At 34.7% G+C, this 22,664-nt stretch overlaps 1 protein-coding gene across 3 annotated transcripts in view; it reads right to left on the reverse strand.

Annotated features, from left to right (window-relative positions):
* The window catches only part of LOC108690066 (semaphorin-5B), a 107,753-nt gene that overhangs the window by 54,092 nt on the left and 30,997 nt on the right, over positions 1-22,664 (reverse strand). For 2 of the 3 annotated variants that reach the window (XM_018197158.1, XM_018197159.1), the window contains exon 2: positions 15,540-15,654. In XM_018197158.1, the coding sequence (XP_018052647.1) occupies positions 15,540-15,630 (91 nt within the window). In that variant the 5' untranslated portion in view covers positions 15,631-15,654. Of the gene's footprint in view, positions 1-15,539; positions 15,655-22,664 lie in introns of those variants that run through there. The other variant, XM_018197160.1, reaches the window with a different exon arrangement.

Raw genomic sequence — 22,664 nt, forward strand, 5'->3', positions numbered from 1 at the left:
TCAGCTGCTAATTTCAGAATCTCTAGAAAGCGCATCAATGCGGAAGGAGAAACGAGGAACGTGAAAGAGTACACTTTTACAAAGAGTAGATATTAAAGAGCCAGTTATAAACGAAGTACCTCTTGCATCAAAATACAATGTAATTAATTAGACGCTTCAAAGTACGTGAGGTTTTTTTCTTTAACAGGACTCTGTTTGCTAACACGAGAAGTATCATATAATCCAAGCTCTTAAGCAGCTACAAAAAGGAGTACTATACTATATAAAAGAATACAGATATAAAAGAATAAATGGGTGCACTATATAGGACGCACGCACTCGCGCAGGAAAATAAAAGGGAAAATAAAGAAAGGCAGTAAAGAAAGAGCTCTAGATAACCAACTCTCCCTAAAGAGATTTGGTTCCACTTGTAGTCGGCCGCGATATAATATCCCTTATGGCGTAGAAACAACCATAGGGTGTCACGCGCAGAAGTCTCCTGTTGCACTCATCATGCAAAATCCACTGAGAACGATTTATCGCAGACGAGACGTTGCTCATGTGCGTCTTAAAACGAAATTAAATCGTGTAGGCGGATTATTCTCGTAAGTCGCATGAAGGCAGACGGACGTCCATGTCGGACGTGGGCACACCTCGCGATGAGGGACAGATGATACTGCGAGAATATCTGACATAGTAAAAACGCGTGCAAGATCGCATTTATGGTCACAACGACTTCACAATGTGATACGAGCTATAAAATATACACATAGAATCTTTTTATTTATTTATTTAATTTCTATCTTCAAGATTTCAAAAAATCGAATACTAAGGACAGATTGTGCAATCAATTGAAGAAATCAATAAAAATTATTAACTACACTAAAAAAAAAGTTTTTGATATTTATGACTATAGTTACATGTATATGTACATAATTATGCTATAATATTAATGATAATATATGTATAGTTCTATAAAAATATATATACATATGTATATATAATTGACAAAAATGACTATGTAGCTATTAGATTTTTTGATAGATATATATATAATTATTATTACTATAATATAACAATGATAACAATAATTATAGTATCATGTAATTATAGTCATAAATATCTAAAACTTTTTCTCATTATCAGTATAGAAACAATGACTGCATTCAATAGAAAAATAGTTTTGTAACTATTGTATTGTAAAATTCATTAGATCTAAATGAATAATATAATATAATCTTATTATTAAAGAATCTGATAAAAGTTGCAAAGCTGTTTTTTCTGCAGAATACAGTTAATGGATCACTATCGAAAGATAATGCAATTTTTAAGCACCCATTTCTCGTAAAACTGAGAATGTCGTTTCTCCAAAGAATCTTCTCTCGCGAGCGAAGTTTAAAAGAGATTTCTTTATCCTTATTTGCATCTGTAAATAACATCGGATAATTTTTTTCGCGCATCGCAGTATGTTCACTGTTTTCTATACCGGGAATGAATTTTACGCCATTGCGTTTCGTAAAACCCAGATGTTAATGGATACGACCTCGACATCTCGCGCCATTCCGAGTGGTTTAATCAAGTCGCGAAGGTGTTGCTTGCGGCAATGATGATCGATGTTTGTTACATGTTATATGTACATAAAGAATTCGAAGTTGAGTCGAGACTTACGTGCGGAGGCGTTTTCAGTGACTTTACGTGATGGCTCAATACGATAACATTAACGCATCCGAGAGAATCGTTTCAGGCAATCAAATAATATCGATTGATTGCTGAGCCACGCGATAACCACTTTCTTTTGAATGGCGATTCATCTCTTGCTTCAGGTTCGAGTTCATTTCAAGGAATACTTTCAAGGTGTTGACGAAGCGTCTTACAAATTGATGTGGAGTGTTTCTAGCTTAGCATTGAAAGATATACATTCTTCGGAGAAGATTTGCATCCTTTTAAAAACATTTAAAAAAAAAGGAACGAGAAAAAGCTTGTGTATTTTTGCAAACGTATTCTTTATCAAGTATTCAGGAAAAGCTAATAAATATTAATGATTTGAAAAGTTGATGAAATTCTAATAAAAGAATGCTTTTATAAATATCTACTTATTCTATTTTTGTAGATTCACTTACTTCACTTTTACAGATCCATTTATTCCATTTTTTTATTTTGGAAGAGAGAAGCAAGGAAAGTTATGCATATCTCTTTTATGCATCATTTATGTAATATTTCAAAAACTGATAGATTTTGAAACAGTGAAGAATGCTTTCAAGAAAATTGCCTTGAGCAATTGGGTGATATCGATTCTTCATACGAGATAATGGATAATCATCGTTCTAAGAATAGCGGTTTCTTTTGGTTTTTCAGTCTTAGGCTCAAGTTCCTTTCGGAGAATGCTCGGAGGTGTTAAGAAGTCTCTTTCGCGAAACACATTATAAGCACCTGAGCCCACAGCTGAGACTTGAGCAAAAACATCACCGATAACCATCGAAAACTGACGTAACGCGATTAAAGCGCAATTAGACGCTTTTGTACGAGAGTGATGTAGGTAGACGCCGAAGGCCGCGAAGGCCACTTTTAATAACGATTCGGTCCTAGTCGATCCTAGATAGAAAGATAATCAGGAACGAGGCGTGCCAAACAAAGGATCATCGACGACTCGCCTAACGAAGACGGCTGCTTGCGCCATTATTGCGTTATAAACATTTTTGTAACCCGCGGGTCGCCCTCGCGCGCGGTGTTCGTTACTTTCATTAAATCGTTGATGCTTCGTGATCACCGAAGCCAGGCGAAAATGCTTGGCGAAATTAAATTATAGGATATATACATTACAACGTTCACGTTCTTATAATTTTCATCATAACTTTTGCCTCTTTAAGATTTTCAACGAATAGAATAAATGAATACGTTAAAATAATAGAAATTGATCTTCGTATAAATCGACAAATTATCGTGTTAATAGAAAAGTTACATAAATAAAAAATTTGCTTTCTTGAAATAATGGAAGGAAATCGACTTAAAAAGAAATCGATATCGTAAAAAAACGACACATTTGTTATCAACACATTGCTTATATAGAGAAATGTTACAATTCTGATAAAGAATGAATTCATACAACCATACTAAAGTTATAGTATTTAAATTTTGAAAAACTTTTGAACACAATTTAAAAAATATATTATAAAAATATGACATAGAAAGAAAGTGGAGTTGTGCATACACCCAGAGAAAAGTTTCTTTGATTTAAAGAAAATACGATTAAAGAAAAAATTTCTTTGATTTGTAAACGTTATTTCTTGAAAATAAAATTTATTTGATTTAAAAAAATTATGTTCAAATCCAAGAAATGACGTTTGTAAATCAAAGAAATTTTTTTCTTTACCCATATAGCAAAGAAACATTCTTTCGAAATCGAAGAAACCTCTCTCTGACTGTATTTACTATTCTAATTAAAACATTGTCATCAATTCAGAAAGAATATTTAAAAAATGATTTATGAAAAAGTTGCTAATTTTTGTTGTATCACTTTTCTATCAACATAGCGAAATATACTTAATTTTACGCACATATGTAGGCATATTAATAAAAAATAATTACAATAAGATAAAAATGATCTCTCGAGATAACAAATAAATATAATTAAAAATTAACTCAGGCGATTGAGAGCTTAAATGCAATTATTCGAACGTTATATGAATTGTTATATTTCTTAGACCTTACATGTGTTTGTTTCAAAATCGAACGTTTCCATTCGTTATCATCAATATGTTCAATAATGATGGCTCGAACGGAGCCGAAATGTTCGAATAACTGCGTCATATTTAAGCTTTCAATCGCCTAAATTAATCTTTAATTATATTTATTTCTCATATTAATCATTTTTTAATATTCTTCCATTATTTTCAAGTATTATATACATTGAATAATAAAAAACTTCAAATTAAATTTGTAAGCAAATGACTTCGTTAAGCAAATGACTAGAAAATAAATAACCAAGTTGATGACCGTTACGATGAAAATGAAATCGAGCTGCAATTATTGAAGCAATATCGCTCATGATGACACAGATGACAGAAGAAGAGATTCTTCTTCCTGGTATGGTATCTATTGCTGATGAGCCACGTACGCTTCATTGCAACGAATTTATCAACTCGGTTTCCTACTGAGCCACCCGTGGCGATTATAAATCCACCCACTGAAAGGAAACGTACGCCTTCGAGCTTGTGCTCAGACACAGGACATTGGTAGCTATTATAACAAGCAAACCGCTCAGCGAAAAAGAACACGATAAAAAAAGAAGCGAAAGATCTTGTGGATATGGATAATTTATCCATGAGAAGTTATTTATAGAATTCATAAATTTTCTTATTTGAAAAGAAAGAATTAAACAATATACTTTGTGCACGTTAAAGACAAATACATAATTCTCTTTTCAAGGTATGTAATTAAAATCGTGAAATTCATAAAAGGCCACGTGATGCCAGTTAAGAGTTAACCTTTAGATGACAAAGATTTATTTTTAAACTCACTAATTGCCACGTCGACTCTCATTAACCTATTTTTACTTGTTTAATTTTGGATATTCGGGATCCTTACTTATCTCATTTATTGTTAAAATACAGGTTGCAGTTTTTTTTCGAGTAAAATTTATTATAATTTATTATTTTTAATTTATTCTTGCTTCAAAATATGATACTGTTTCAGCGTCAGTGATAAGTGGCTTTTCCGTCTCGTAAAAATTAATCAAATTACAGCAGAATATTTTTATTTTCGTTTCGCTTTTTTCTACACATTATAAAATATAAATCATTATTATAAAATTACCCTAAGTCTGTGAGGTATTCCTATTTTATTTGATCCGTAAAATGATACAAAGAAAACAAGATATAACAACGAGAAAATTTAGCTCCGTTACAAGCGTGTAGCATTCTAGAAAGTGATGGAAACGGCGCGCGGCGTCACGATCGCAGCAGTAAAGCAAAGCGAGAATGATCGCAGTGAGAACGATCTCGGTATATGATACGAAGCCGAGGAACCTGAAGAGAGGAATACCTTTCTCTGGTGGAACATACATTCGGTAGAGAGACGTGGGGAGAGAAAGAAACTCGCGTATGCGCGCGCGTCGGCGCGTGCCATAAGCGTCGCCCACGCGCGACACGCGCTGAAGATTTTCTATCTTCGGCTCTGGTTACGTCTCTCTTGCGTTCTCTCCTCATTTCTCTCGTTAGGAAAACAAAAATTACGAGTCCGTGTAGCGGACTGCACGGATTTGAAAAATCGCTGGCGTTACGGTAATATTTATAAACATTCTTTTTATGGTATATATAATTAACTGTCTTGACATAGATTTCTTGATATATTAGATGCCTTTCTCTAATATTTTAATTGACTCTGTTTCTATCAATATAGATTAACTTTAATCTCGGCTTAATCTACTGTTTATCTTCTTTTAGTGTTCTCCTAAGAATTAGAAAAAGATAAAAAGTTATTTAAATTAAGATTCAAGTTAATCTACATTGGTACAAATGAGCCTCGGACATAAAAAATTAATTAATAGAGAAATGTATTCAAATTTTATTCGTAAAATGAAGAAGTTCCCAGTGCAACCGTTAAATATCAAAACGAGCAATTTAATACTTTTAGTTCAATAACATTTTGTTCTTTTTAATTTTCGTGTGTATCGAAATGTAAATCAATTCACTTAACCACTGATTAATTTCAAAGTAAATAACGTCCTCATTATATGTCCTTAATAAACAAATTTGATTTTGAGTCAAATTTGATACATTTTCTTCAATTAAATTGTTTAACTTCATTGTTTTAATTAAATTAACGACATTTTGAGTAAAAGCAGATCTATAGAAATGATTAAAAATTACTCAAATTAAGTATAATTTAACATTAAAAATTTAATAGTAAAACAGCGATTTGCGCTGCGATCTCCACGTCGGCAACTGCGTGATGGTGAGAGCATGCCACAGTTTCGTGCGTGCCACGAAAGATAGAAGTGAGAATTCCACACAGTTCGGATCGACAGACGCAGTTAGAATCGGTTCTAGATCGGCAGCACGCTTACAACGCGTGCCGAACCTCCTGCCCACGCGCAAACTGAAAGGAATTTTTATGTCTGTGTTCAGAATCGAAATCGATATGATATTTAATCGTATATTTTCTCGTAAAAGTGTGGAGCCGAGCGATATTATAATTTATTGATAATGCTTTTATTACGAAACACACGCAATCTATAATCGATGTAGTTTAATATTTCTTCTCTTTCTTTTACGCACATTAAAACATAACTCGTAAACGCTTTGGTTTGCTCGACTAGAAGATGGAATCTCTAATTGATCAAAGTGTATAATATAGCTATTTTGAAATATTCGTCTCTCTTACTCACGCGAACTAAACGAAATTCTTACGTCTGAATTTAGAATCGAAATTGATATAATATTTAATCGTATATTTTCTCGCAGTAGTTTCGAGCCTAGTAATATGCATATTATAATTTATTGATAATACTAACCTTAGTACGAAACGCAATCCAATAATCAATGTAGTATTTCTTTTCTGTTTCTTTTAAGAACGTTAAAAACATAGATCGTGAACGTTGTAGTGAACGTTGTCGACTAGCGGATGAAGAGAAATTTTTTAATTGATTAAAGTGCAACGTATATATGGCTGTTTGAGATATTCGTCTCTTTTGCAACGCATGCCGCATCACTGATATGTAAATAAGCGCGTCGTTAGCGAGGAATTATATTAAATAAGCCTCGGCCGGTTTATAAAAGGCATATCGCGATCGCGGATGAACGTACTTAAGATTTAATGCAAAATGAGCGTAACGATATCGGGCTCACTTGAAAAACCCGTTCTCGAAAGCAAATAATTGTCGCAATTTTCTCTCGCGCATTTATAAGGTAAATACCACGAGGGTGGCTCCTATCCTTGATAATGACGAAAAAATATGAAAACAAGATGCAGCTGTTAACCGTTACATTAATTGTTTGATACTTTCTATACCGAGGAACCGTACCATATTTTTAATATGTTATATAAATATTATATAAGGGATAATTTTCTCCAAGTAAAAATAAGCGAGCTGTGATATTTGAGATATTTTTATAATAAGATTATATGTGTCAATTGTTTTATGAGAAAAATGTAAATTCTCGATAAAGAAATATTCAACACAAATGAGTAAAAAAATCACATTCGGTCAAAGTGATTCTTGATGACTAATAATATTTTTATATAATAATTTCCAGTTCTAATAAATTGCGCGCCAATTATTTATCGATCTTGAAACACAGTTCTAAACTGAAGCTGAATTGCATAATTAAATTGACAAGCAATTTAATGTTAATGAGCATCTTTAAAACACTATAAAAAATTTATTGCGAAAAATATCACAGTCGAGATATGAACCTGATCTCCTTCATTTCACGCGGACATTTTATCAATTCGACTACCAAGGCATAATGATATTAATCGCAATAATTAAAATATATAGGAAGAATGTCTTTTTCAGATAATATAAGTAAATAATAAGTGAAAATGACTGAAAAAAATGTTGAATACAAATGAGTAAAGAAAGCCGACCAAAATGAATCTTGATGTCTAATAAAAAACTTTTATGTGACATTTATTTAACAGTTTTCCAGTTTCAAACAAACTGCGCGCCGAATATAATCAGTTTGCTTGAATTGGAAATTATAAATACTAATACATACTAAAAACATTATTAAATATCAAGATCTACGTTAATTGGATATGGTCTTCTTCACTCATTTATATTGAAAATCTTGATAGATTGTTCATTTGAACAATACGCATTTCTACGGCTTAAGATAGTCATTTACTTCAGTTGGAAGATTGGAGAACATTGGTGACCGCCGCGGCCATTGCTGCGTAACGAGACTCGTGTGTACACGAAACGCACAACGGTCTCCAGTAGAAAACCTCGCGAGCTTCCACAAGATGCAGAACGGGAATAAATACCTGATTTACTACGCTGCACTAAGATTTACGGCAGTTGCTCCTGTTCGTACAGCCCGTCCGTACGTTAGCCACTCCCTTCCTCAGACGTGAAGAGAACAGGAGTAACTTTTAGTGGCAATCGGTTTGGGTATAACTTTCTTAACTTTCATTTCCTAAGTATACGAAATCTTTCTCGGAAAATATCCAGCATAAACGAAGAAAGCAATACGTGATTATAGATGGAGAGATAATTGCGGCTTAGCATAGTTTGCTTCTAGAGAATATACGCGCGATGCGCAGCCGTGATTAAATTAAACTACGGGTTGTATTTAAAATATGATGCTATTAAAGAAGCATCTATGTTAACCCTTAACCTGACGCAAGATTACGGAACATGTGGATTTACAAATGTATGACTGACAATGAGTTACGTATCGCAGACTCGTAGAGTATCTATAAAAAACGAAGTGAAAGTTCGAGTATTAAAAAAGGAGTATATACACACACACACACACACACACACACACACACACACACACACACACACACACACACACATATATTTATATACATAAATATTCATTTTTCAATACTGATACATCAAAGACGATTTTATGTTCCAAATTAATTACTTAAAAAATATAAAATTAATAATAAATGATTGACATAAATATATTATGAAAAATATTTTACTGATTGCGTTGCGCGTGTTTATATTATTATATTACGAATAACTTAAAAGTAGAAACAATACATGCTTGCAGACAGAAACGATCTCCAAGTTTGCGCCGTCTACGTGATGTTTTGACGCTTTGCAAATCGCTACATCTACTTTCTTTTTCTTTTTAACGCGAAATGTTACTTCGAGAATATGTTACGACGAGAATATATTTTGCCGACGAAAAAGTTTCGTGCACATTTGTATTTTCAAGAACGACTATTTTCCGTCATAAATTTCACAATGCCTTGCACATTTCTAAAAAGCAGGCAGCTTACATGCATGTATTTTAATCCTTAAATTTATACAAAAAAATACATAAATCGAATAAAAAAAGGAATAAAAAACGAAACACAAAATATGCGCGAAGAATTTCAAAAAATAAAGAATTCAGAGAAAAATGACAAACATTTAAAGATTAATCCGGCTTGTAGTTACGTAAGCGCAATGAATACAACAATGTCATAAATATTGAAATAACAATAAAAATATTAAATAAAATTCTGATAAATAATAAATCGAGTAAAAAATAAAATGCCTTTTAGGATTAGAAACATGGCTGTTAATACAAAATTAATGTCAATTTGTTAAGACAATTAATCAACAAATAAATAAAATAATAACTACATTACTATTTTATTTACTTGTTAATTTATTGTTTTAATAAATTGATATTAACTTCGCCTCAACATTCGAGTTGATTCTGAAGGGCATTTTATTTTTTACTTATAAATGTTGAAAATATAAATGAGAGAAGGATCCATCTTTCAAATCCATATATGTTATGTCAAAAGCATAATATAGAAACGGTAGAGTTAGAGTTAAATCAGTACGCACGATTGCGTTCCCTTAAGGCACCATCGGCTAAATGGAATTCTGCTTTCGACGTCGATGTAACGAGAAACACATACACATAAGAATACATTTCCCTCTTCATTTCCAGCAGCCTTCAGTTGTCCATGGGGGCGGTATATAAAACGACTTTTTATTTACGCTTCGATAATCAATGGGACATCTCCGCACTATCGAGTCCGCCACAAACGAAAATAAAAGAATGGAGAGAGCGGGGATTTCATCTTGTATCATAGGTGTCGATCCGATTGCCACGGACATCACGCAATTAAGGGAGAGAAAAGCGAGCGAGAAAATCGGGATTGAGTTGTAACTGCGAGCTAGTTTCCAATATCGATGACATTCGGCTTTTACATTGGTGAAAATAATTATGAACTCGCTTACAATAACGTGCGAATCGCGTCGCCGCAAGGAACATCACGCAGTGGAAACTAATGCGGACCTTCCGGTAATTTTGCGCAAAATGCAGCTATATAAATGGCAAAACGGTAATTATCGTGGCGCCATTTCGCTATGCTACGCCACGCGACACAGAGCACAGTTAGTATAAATTTATGCGCCATAAACCTCAGGGTAACGTGGCGCGACAGCGAATGCAGCAAAAGTGTAAGTACGACAGGAACGAATATTATAATAAAATAATAAAAATTGATCTCGACTAATGTTGTAATAATAAAAATTTATCTCGACATTAATTTTAATTAGGAAATTAGCTTTTAAAACTCCTTTAAAATTATTATCACCATTTTATATATACTGCACTATGAAAAAATATTGTAAATTCAAATATAGTATGTATTGTAAATTATAAATTAGTATATGAATGTACATATATAGTATATACAAATTCACATGAAATTATTTAAGCATTGAAGATTCAGCTTCGACCGACAATTATGAGTATATATATTATACTTTATTTTCTATTGTGCTTTCACATGTACGATCCAATAAAATTCTTATTGTCTATTGTAAAGTCCTCAAATTTTGTAAAATTTTTAGAAATTGATTTTCAATTTTTGTTATTAAATAGTCTAATAACTTAATATTTTTTAGATAAATAACAGTTCATTTTTATGTTAAAGAAAATGATCTTATGCACGAATTATAATGCATGTTTTGGATTATAGCTAATCTATATCCTTTTATAGCTAATCTATATTCTCCTTATATAACATTTCTCTTTCTGCTATGTCTGTCTATATTAAAAAAGATTCTTTTTCTATTCTGCTTTCTATAGTTGTCATTTATTTTTTCTTTATTTGTATATTGCTCTAAACTTCATTATGCATATAAGGTATTCCTGATTGAGACACACTCGTCATAAGACTATCGACCGAAACTTACCCTCTCGAACAAGCGGTCGTTAATTTTGCAAAAAATTATTATCTTGTTCAAAAAAAATCATTTGCTACATATTGAATGCGTCCGTTCTTGTAAAATTTTTTATGCGTTCTCGTGCGAGCCGACGCGCGTTGCGAAAGGTATGTGATTGCGTAATCACAACTTATAAGCGGATCGCTTTCCGTAATCGAGACATTGCGGTCGATACCCGAGGGACTTCCACGGTCGGCTGAAGACTGTTTCCTCATGAATCGACTCGATCAAACCGACACACCGCAAACAATCGCCGCCGGTTCTCAGGAGCGAATCGAAAGCAAACGTTTCAGCACGGCCACAATGTACCCTCGACAAGCCTTATATCGGGATAATTAGAAGAGAATTGCTTTGTCATTTTCGACGTGCAATAGGGCACTTAACAAGCTCGTTCACAATCTACGCGCAGTCTGTGCCCCTTGTATTCGGAATTTAATTAGATTCGAATAGAAGCTCTCCCCATGAGAGACTCTCGTCATTTTGCAATGTAATTACGCAATGATAATGAGAAAAAGCACAACTTTTTTCTTTCATGTTTTTCGAGGAAAACTCGGACTTTTCACATCATTACAGAATATCTAAAAAATACGAGATAGATTTTATTCTGATAAAGTTGATTTTTTACGAGATTTTATTATTCTTTTTATCATAAAAAGAAGACATATAAAATTCTTCTGTTCAAAGTAGTGACACGTTTATAATATTAAAATAGCATAAGTAAATATGAATCGGTTTTTTCGTACTAATATTCGTTAGTTATAAAGCAAAGAATATTCAGTTACTCAATGCATATTCTATCGTACTTAGGTAATCGCCGTACGCTATCCAGATAGTGTGCAAATAATACCGTTACAAGAACACGACATCCTAGGCATATCGTGTACACCTGGTATCGTTGCCTCCTGACGCCAATCGTGTGAGATGTTTTAACGAGCGAACTTCTGCCTGCAAATTTTCGCGCAATCGTTCTTATGTAAGAGATCTGATATCGATCCATGGAGAGATGTTCGCCGCGCATTAGCAACCCGATACCGTTATAAATAATATTCGTTCGTCACTTTCGTGAACGTTAACAATGTGGTCATTTGCAATGCCTAGTCATAACAATAACCACACAATGACAAAGGAAAAGTTCTATTGGTAAGAGAAAGAGAAACCATAGATTATTATTCGCGGTTATTATTCGTACGCCTGATCAATACGAGTGGGAGAATTTATCATAGTCCAATACTTAAAAAATCACCCGGGGAACTCTCAACAATCGGATCATTTGTTTTGAAAAGCGTATGAGTCAGTACAATTGAATTTCATAATGGAGAGACAAAGAGATATAGCGGAGAATAAATGATACTCTGTGTAGATATACCGCGTATAGATTCGGATTGAGTTACATTTTCTAAAAGCATTGCACTCTGTACGTTTAATTTTTTTCTAAAATGTACTACTTTAAAGCTTCAACACGTTCCTGTAGTTTCTACATCCAATGTAGTTTCTACATTCAAAGAAGGACATAGTTTGCATGATCAATAAACATTGAATTAAATTGAGTGATAATTTGTATTGAAAGACGGCTTTTCAATTTCATTTTGTTAGTCAATAGCCGCAACAAATACTGCGTTTGCAAATAGCAATAAATATTGATACTGATGCTGCCGTTATTAGCGAGATTTTAATTCCCCAGAAACGCAGATTGCATGGAAAGTAATCGCAAATTCACGGAAAGAGAAATATCTCATACATTACGCGTATTATCAGCACATATGTGCCGTTGTTTTGTCGGCGATTGTTCTGTCTCTCTGCGAGAAGTGGAATGCTTTGCCGCAGGATCACAAATTATCATAACGACATTCCGAGGCTATCGTCAATGCCGTCCGTTTGCCTGAACGAACTAAATACAATGATTTTATTTTCCAATAAAGAAAAAAACATGCGACCTTCAATTTCACACCGATACAATTTTCATAAACAACTTACGCTATTTTAATATGATAAAACAAATTAACTTACATAAATATATAAAATATACAGAGAGAGCACTCTCTATATAGTTTATCAAGCAAGAAGAATTTGAAGAAAAATCAATAATGTTAATCTTGTTTCTATATTACTTTGTATGATATATATGCAAATTTTAATCACCAATGATTGCATTTAGATTGAATCGACTCAGGAGGAGATAAACGAAGTACTTTTTAATTACAACCATATTCCGCATTCCGCGCGCGGCTCGAAACGTGACGGCAACCACGAGAAGCGCGGGAAACCGTAACGAAATCGTGATCCACCTTAATACAGGCCTCACGATTATTGCGAGAAACTGTCGCATCGTCCGTGGCCGCTGGGCATCAAAGCCATCGTCGAGCAAAGTATTTTACGTACAAATGGAAATCATGGGTTGCGCGCCGAGTTTATAGGTACCTCTTTCCTCGTCTTCCTCTTTGCCTTCCGAGACCCAAGTGTTATTAGGTGAAAGAAAAAAGAAAGGCAAAGAGATGAGTCAAGAAAAAGATGGGTTACCGCACGTCGACGGGAGCTAGGAACGAGCCATTAAGCTTGTTAAGATTTAAATCCATAGCCGGGTACGAGATTTTCCATGCGGTTTCCGCTTGACGGGCGTGGCGTCTGTTCTCCATCCATATAGGCGACCTATACGTCCCACATCTTCAACACGATCTGCGTTTTCTCTCTGCGGAGCCGCGAGTATGCGATAATCGAGCCGCGAGCTCGCCTACGTGGTAACTGTACATTGTGGGTCATTGCTTGCGATAAGTGCCCTGAATGTCCGACATTTTTGCGAGATGTTAATGGGCTCGATCTTGGACACCGTGCACGCGCGGGGATATATTCTCCTTTATCGATTAGCTATGCCTACCCGACACGTCGAAATGTCATAGAGAAGCGGTTATGGGCGAAATTAAATTTGCATAAACGTCACAGGCCGGCTCGACTTGCTCGCTCGCTATGGATTTATGTCAGTCTTCCGGGACGGAAATCGTGCGGCTGGAGGGCAGTTACTCTCCTAGAGGAAATTCACCTACTTTTGACGATTATGCACGATTTCACGCGGCAATCTCGATCGCTTCGTCGTGATCCATCATTATCGATACGTAAAATATCCTTCCTCTTTAACGCTTTCCCGTTAATGACACTTTGATAAATCGAGCTTCGAACTTTATCGAACGCATAATTACAAAATTATTTGGAAATTATTTTCTCACTCAATTAAACTGAAAGAATGCGAAACAAAAAGCAACATTCATTTTAGACGATTTTCTTTAACTCGACTGGTACAATAATAACTCAATGCTGCAAATTGCAATGTTACAATAAATAATAATTGAGAATTATATATTGAACTCCCTTTTCAATAATTGAACGAAAAGAAACAATTAAAGTTATCAAATTCGTTAAAGCATTGTCAGAAAATAGAGTAATTAATGATAAGATTTCGAATATTATTAACGCTGTCTAACTTATTGCATCTTGGACTTAATGTGAGAAAAATACATAAAGAAACTTTCTATAAATTATTAAATTGTGAGTACTTTTAATAAAATAACATTTGCAGTTGACAGAATAGATATATAAAATATAAACTCTTGTGTTCCGATATAATCAATAAACGATCATGTATTTAAAATTAAATTATGTATAATCAGAAAACAAAACAAGCTATATGACAATTGAATTATAATAAATATAATTTTATTCTATTCTGATATAAAATGAGAGAGTTTTTTGTACATTTTACAAGTGTACTCTATCAAACGCAAATATTATTTCATTGAAAAATATTTCTATTTTAATATATTTTTTGTAAAAATATTCGTTGTGTGTTTTCTCTTCTGACGCCATCAATCTGAAGATCCGTGATGAGTGGTTGGGAATTCTTTAATGGATTGCTGTCTTCCGCCGAGACTAAAGTGCAAAATCTCCTCAATTTACGATCGAAAGTCTCGAACCGTCATGATTACGTGCAAGAACGCACGATCAATCGATCGCGGATCTACATTTTTAATGGCACCGATAACGCACCTGGCGCAATAATGCGGGCCTTGATGAATAAAGTGTATGTGTATTTCATGTCGCGGTCCGTAGGAGTGCTCCCGTTTTCCGAGATAATCGCGGTTAGAAACTTGCTGATCCTGTTCACGAGCCAATTGCGAATTAAACTCGAAGGAAATCGCTTCGTCCGGGCGATCGTCGCGAACATGTATGCCTTTTATCGACAACGCGAGCGTAATCGAATGCGCGCGTAATCAACTCGCGGTTATTCCGAATTAACTTAAGCGATAAGACAATTAACAGGCTCGAGGTAAATATTATCGATGCTCGTGGTTATGCATCCGATGCGTGATTTGAGATTCAATTGCGATTTCCGAAACACGCATAAGTCGTGAAAACTCGATGAGCTGTTATCGCGATCGGCTACTAGATACGATTATCAATTGGATTCGTTAAATCAGTGAGATAAGAACTCTTCTCTGCGAGTATGATTACAAACCCACGGAGATATAATTCAAAGATAACAAAAATAGTAAACAAGATCTTCTGCAATAACATGGTACACTGATATTGAAATGAATATCGATGTAAATATCCTCGTCGTTTTCAGAATGTCGATGTAAATATCCTCGTAGCTTTTTACCTTCGTATGAAATATGGCGAAAATCCTCGGTAGCACGAGCGATGGCGGTGAGGATCTGCAACGTCATCGCGTACACGGTCCACCGTTCCATCTTGGCCGCGTGCAGTTCCTGCTTCTGCAACATGAAACATCGATTTTTTATTCTGACACATTCTTTTACAGGTCATGTGGGAGTGGAGCCCAGAATCGATTATCAGGGCTTCTAATTGGGACGCGAAGCCTCTCGGGTAGCACGCATTACTGGGGTCGAGAAAGCTTGACTAATGGAGGGATATTGGGAAAAGGGCGAAATACTCACAAAAATAGTCAACAAGAGAGAAAAAAGGAAATGACAAATTGATGCAAGAGAGAGCAAGGCTCTCTATCTTCGTTCATTTCCTTGACATTTGCATGTTCGTGTCGTTAGGTTATGTCCAACGAAATGGCCTTGGACATTTTCTATGTCTGCAAATAAGCGGGCAATGCGAGCACGCTGCAATTAATTGCATAGAGATAAACCGCGTGATTTGACGGTGCAATTAAGATCGATCGGATTATTTCTGAGTAATTTGGAACAGATTCTACCAATGATTTCTTCGCCGATTCTCGACGGTGTAACTAATCGCAGTCACGTGTGTTCCGTAATGTTCATCAATTAAATCACCAACGGTTCATCTAGTCGGTCTGGAAGGATCTTCGAGATCATTTTCAATTGTCTCAGTTCTCGTTAATGCAAATCGCAACAATTAAATCCACGAGTCGCGTGTGGCGATCATATTGCAGCGTTTCGTTTAATGAATTTGAAACTGATTCGATAAGTTAATAAAGACCTATTAATTCTAGAAACTAAGTTAACAATATAGGAGAGAAGTGAAACTGGAAACTAAACGCAACAATATGAGAAAGTTATACGAGAGTTTCTATTTGTAATAGACAATATAATCACATCTGTTTCATCATGTGAATTTCATTCAATGTTAATTAACAATTTCGATTTTTCTTTTCTTCTCTTTGCGAAATTATTACATTTGTAAATAAAAGATAAACTTTCTTAATGAAAACTATTTCTTTTGGTTGTAATTCTTTTCGTTCACCACAGTTAAAAATTGCTTCTTTCAACAGCGTATTTATATTAAACAAAAGAACTTAAGATTAAATGATTACATGAGCGTTTTGTAACGAGACGAAGAGTGTAGCTCAACATGTATCCAATTAATGTGCGACTATTTAAAGGCGACTATTTAAAGGCTAGCCGAGTTAGTGCGCCAATCGTAGAATCGGCTTCTTACGCGGTACCATTATGTCGAATAATTACCAGATCACCTTGAGATCGGACAAAAATCACGACCGGACTGGACAAGTCGATTGGGATCCTCAGAGAAGCTTTATATCTCGCCAGTGCTACCGCTCTTCTCAATGGATGGTAATTAATTATGCGACCCGAAGCACTCGGATCAACGACGCTTCTGTCCTGTCAATTAACGTCCACCTTTGTTACTCGCTCCAGTCCGTTCACAAAAAACTGTCACGATTATCTGGCGAACATGTATTCAATCAAATATAATATGGTCATGTAGAATCACGCTTTCTTAGTGCAAAAGCATTGTGAAAAACAACAAAATAGTGTTAAATAAAATCTTATATCAATAATTTATTGCATTAGAGAGATATATCTATTTATATTATTTTGATAAAATATTTTTATTTTAATGGAATATAATTTGTATGATACAAATAGAAAGGCAGATATACTTTCCTCATAAAATTATTTTCTGATCATCTCATTTATCACAGTAAAAGTCTAACAATTCAATGTTGAAAATAAACCGCAATAAATTGCTATAAAACTATTCATTAAAAAGAGAATAATTAGCCTTGAAATTTCAAAAGCGAATTCTGTTCTATTTCGTTCTGCGATGATTACGTAAAAACGGACTTGGATAATTCAGTCGATCTCTCCTTTTATGCTTATTTTTCAACGGTCAGCCGCGATTATCGCGTTCCAATTCGTTTTAGACCTTGCGGCAATAATGAAAAAAAAGATGACAAGCGGGGTATCTGTATGCATCCTGGCAACGATCGGAACGACCTTAATGCACGTGAGGCTTCCGAGGAATGCAGATGCGCGTATCTCCTGCGAGATGATTTATTCATTTTGGCATCGTGAGATCCGCCTATGACGCGAGAGAATACTCTATGGCGAACTCTCGATGTTGTACGTCATTCATCGATATTCATAAATGTCACAGCTAGATCCGTGTGATTCTGACAGATTGACCTTACGTCTTATCTCATGTAATGTTATACTCGCTCGATCGCGACGGCTTAGACTATTTAAAGCAGGCCTGTCCAATTTAAGCTCCGGAACCAAAACGCAAAGCCATCGACACAAAAAAATTCAATGTAAGATTTTAGGGACTGTAAAGTATTGATAAGTGTGATCGATCAGATCACACGTATCGGCACTTTACTGTCCTCGAAATCTTGATCCTCATATTGAGTTTTTGCGTCGATGGCTTTGCGTTTTGGCTCCGGAGTTGAAATTGGACAGGTCTGATTTATAGGATTAGATATAAAGGCAAAGTCGTTTAGCAGCGATGGATTTTAGATCCGCTCTATTAAAAAAAAAAAGAGAAGAAGAAAATATCTTTATTTATTTAAGTATCATCAATTTAACGCCATGTCAAATAGAGTATTGAGTAATATCGATAGACAATCACGGGATTCATATATTTATTTTCGTGATAACGAATCAGTCCAAAGTGATTGAACGATATCTCATGTCGAAGACACAGATTTAGCGATTCTCGCAAATCAAATGAACGTTTAATCGTTATGGACGACGATAGCCGTAGGTTTATACGCTATCGAAACTGCATCTGTGGATTTATGTACACGCGCATCAATGATGAATGGATCAACAAAATCTAAAGGGGATGTCGTTATTATCGAAGAGCGCCTACATGGCGAATAAGAAATATCTAGCTAATTAAGCTGATAAATGCATGTACTATGTGTACACGCGGTAATTTGTTAGACTGCGCTCAGATGTTAACGTCAAGTGGAAAGCATGCTTTCCTGGGTATGTCACAGCTCGCAAATTACAAAGTAAAAATATACTCATGATTATTTATGTATATTTACATTTATGATTGATATATCTATGTCATAGAACACAACTGTTTCAATACTCTTTTTCTCTTCATCTTTCTTAAGAAAAGAATAATAGAAACAGACAATGAGAAGGCTAAAAAAAAATAATACCTTACCTGTGAAAAGAGATTAATGGTTACTCGTTGCGAATGGATTTTCTCTTTATTCTTTTATTTCTTTTTGTTCTTCAACACAAATGAAGTTAAATTTTATTTTATTTCATATAATTAAGGGTTAGATATTATACATCTTACACTGAACTCACAGGAAGTTAGTTTCTCATCTTTATTAAATTACATTCAAGATTCACGATTCTTGGCTGAATACATTGCTATTGATCAGTAACTTCAAAATTATGTCATTTTATATTTCTTATCTATTCAAAAGACATCGTTATATAATTCCAAGAACTTGACCACGTCTTAACCCATCAAAGAACGTTGATTAAAGCAATCACTATATTCTTTGTCCTAGCAATCTAATCGCGGCTTCATTTTCATTATCGCCTCGCTATAATCATTACTTTATATCGTCTGTTTGTTGGCTCATGTGTCGATGTTTATGAATTCTCGACTGTACCTCCGTATTCTCCGTATCTTACGACACGTTGGGCTCGAGCTTAAGCTCATCCGTTATTTCGCTAGCATCCGTGGCCTCTATCGCGCTCGGATCTCAGGTTCGAGTAGCAGAATACACGTATCTATCCATCCATTTCTATTCATTTATCTAAGAAATGCGCGATGTTACTTTACTCGTCGTGGACCATAGCAACGCGGACATTTATGACTGTACCATTAGTCTTTATACTCCCGCGACGTGCCGAGATCTATCGCTATTTTGTGCTCGAACTCGCGTCCCGCTCGACTGCGCCTATCTATTCGCTGCGACCTATTTATATGAATGTATATCCCAGAGAGAGAGAAAGACTATGCCATAGCTTATTTTATTCCGGCGTAAAGTAAGACACGTCTCACCCCGCGTTTATCGCGAAGTAAACTCATAAAATTCGTGAATCGCGCGCATGTAGACCACACAGAGCGATTCGACGCGATCCAAAAGTCAGAGTGTACACGAGGTAACACAATAGATGATATATACTACTCGATGAAATGGGGCATGTAAAGGAGTTAGGTAGTATCGCTTCTCGTGTCACAGAGACGCTGTTTGCTATTTTGCACGCAATGCGTCCGAGTTTGCGAATGTTTTTCATCAGACTATTTTATTATTTTTTAGACTGTTATTTGTTAGTTATATGAATATCTATTTTTTAATTTTACAGAAATACTTCGTCTAGATATATTTTGTCACGCTTTCGATTTTTAATCTAAACGAATTCGTCAGACTTTATAGTCATGATTTTATTTTATCATCGTAGGATATCCATCGTTTTTCGCTATAGATATTCTTCTTTATAAAGTGTAGATACAATATATCACAACCATGATTTGCTCGCATGCCCTCCCAAGTAGATAATGATGTAATCATTTATGTAAATTATTATGTAAATGTTGAAGCGATTTTCGCTTACAATATTTTAAGGATTAACGATTGTCTCCATAAAAGACCGGCCTCTGTAAAAGACCGTAACATATTTTGGCACGTCAAGTAGCATGGATACACTAAATCGATATTCGGACAAGAACCGGTATATCGCAGCGTGATATGACTGTTGGCTAAATCGATATTACACTCGCATATTATAAAGAGTGAAAAGAGTGCCGCATTATGTTGCATATTGAAAGATAATATTGCCTAATAATACATTCCTGATCGTGCGCGTCAAAATAATTCATCGTGATCGTTCAACCGTAATTATTTCCCATTCAAGCAACCATCGCATTTGTTCAAACAAACGTTCTCTTTTGCTCATGCGAAATCCATGATCAGAAGAGAGTGCGGTTGGTCATGGACTGTGCACGATGATCCAGGTGTGTGAATGCGGTAGACGTGGACACAGGCTACTTACGTCCTGTACAAGACTTGGACCACACGAGACAGACGGCACCAGATGAACGGTAGAGACTGGCAAGGTCGTCGACCTCGCCTACGACTTGGTACCAGCAGCTGCTCCTTTACGCTAAGATCGAGACTGTGACCAACTGTGACGTTGCAAATACGATCGCGATAATGTCGCGAATGATCGATTTATTCTATCCGCTTTCCCTTTACAACATGCACTGTGCCTGGCGCCATGATAAGAATGCATGTACTCGAATGCGGAAAGAGTAAGTTTACTAACAATAGATATGTCTAATATAGAATTGACCACTGCATCGATAATGTTGTTTTAACATTGATAACGCTGCCTTGTGATTATTGAACAATATTATCCTAATTCATAAGTCGAAATCAAGTTAATATCGATTGATTTTTTGGATTTGATATCGACTACATTTTCAATTGATCTTCGAAGAAGAATCTTTGATCGTATCAATGCTACATCGAGAATATCGACGTTTTATCAACGCTGCATTGATAAAATGTCGATCTTCTTCGAAGATCAATTGAAAATGTAGTCAATATCAAATCCAAAAAAATCAATCGATTTCAAATCGACTTGTGAACCTGGGATTCACTCGAATTCAATGTAAAAAAAAGTTGCAACTTAAAATCATTAAAGAATTAGAAAAAATTATTCACACGTTAATTTTCATTAATTTGTTTGAATTAAAATAATTATGAATTTTCGTATAATAAAAATTAATTTCTGCGAGAGAATCTGATCACATAAGTTTTCTCGATCGATAACTCCAGGATACACTATGTAACAAATGGAACGGCATAATCATCAAAAATGCAACTACACGATTTGTTAGCGTTCCTCTCTTTCCTTCTCTGCATTTCTTTTGTCTTTCGCCGTCCGTCATCATGACAGCTTGCTTTCTCGTCTATGAATAGATAGCGACATAAAAGAGGACATGAGACAAGAGAGAACAAGCGAACCCACGTGGTTAAAACGACGATATACATGTGTGTATCTACCTATTCCGAGTGCAACGCGTGAGGGAGGAAACTTTTCAATACCTTTTGCATTTATATTTACATGTATGTATCAATGAACTCAAATCGATAATCCGATAATTCGTTAAGCATTTCTTGTGTGAGATGAGTAAAATATTTATAATGATAATAAACGCATAGCCAATTCATCATTTTGGGAAACGTGCGGAAATTAAAGATATAACTTTATACTTTATACTCAATTTATATAATAAGTCACTCCTTGTTAAATTAAATTAATTAAAATTGTAATTAATGTAAATAAAATTGTTATATATAAGAAACCGTTTAAAAAGAAATATCATCCTCTTCAAAATATTTAGTATTATTTAAATAATATAAATTTTTAGTATTATTTAAATAATGTAAATTTTCTAGAAATTTGTAATAAGTGTCCACTAAAATTAATTGTAAAATATATTTATATCACGCAAATTAAAATAAATTAAAAAATATAAATGTAATTTAAGATATCTTAATCTTCAAATATAATATGAATAAAAATAAACAAAATGTCTGACAAAAGAGAAAAAAAGAATCGTTTTTTCGTAAGTAAGACGAAGGGAATCGACGGAATTCCGCGTGTTTTTCTTACACGTCCTTCCTTCCTATGTAAGATATTCCGGACGACATCGCGGTGGTCCTCGTAGGGTGAACATTTTAAAAGGCTCGTGCAATAATATACGAGCGCTACAGAGGTCCCAAAATATTTAAAGGGACGCATGGCCGCCCTTTCAAATATTAATATCTTGTGTACTTCTTTGCATCTATTCTTGTTGAAGGCATCTGTGTGAAGGGCTCTTGATTAAAAGTTTATTTCTCAGTGAACACATTACGCACGGTTTGTTTCTTATCGTGTTTTGTGAAATACGTTTCAATGAAATTATAATGAAAAATATTGCAAAAAAAGTTGTGAAGTAAGGGATTTTTTACGGATAAAAATTTTAATATTTTTAGTCTACTTTGTTAAAACATATATATATATATATATAT

Source organism: Atta colombica, unplaced genomic scaffold, assembly GCF_001594045.1.
Source record: "Atta colombica isolate Treedump-2 unplaced genomic scaffold, Acol1.0 scaffold293, whole genome shotgun sequence".
NCBI lineage: Eukaryota > Metazoa > Arthropoda > Insecta > Hymenoptera > Formicidae > Atta > Atta colombica.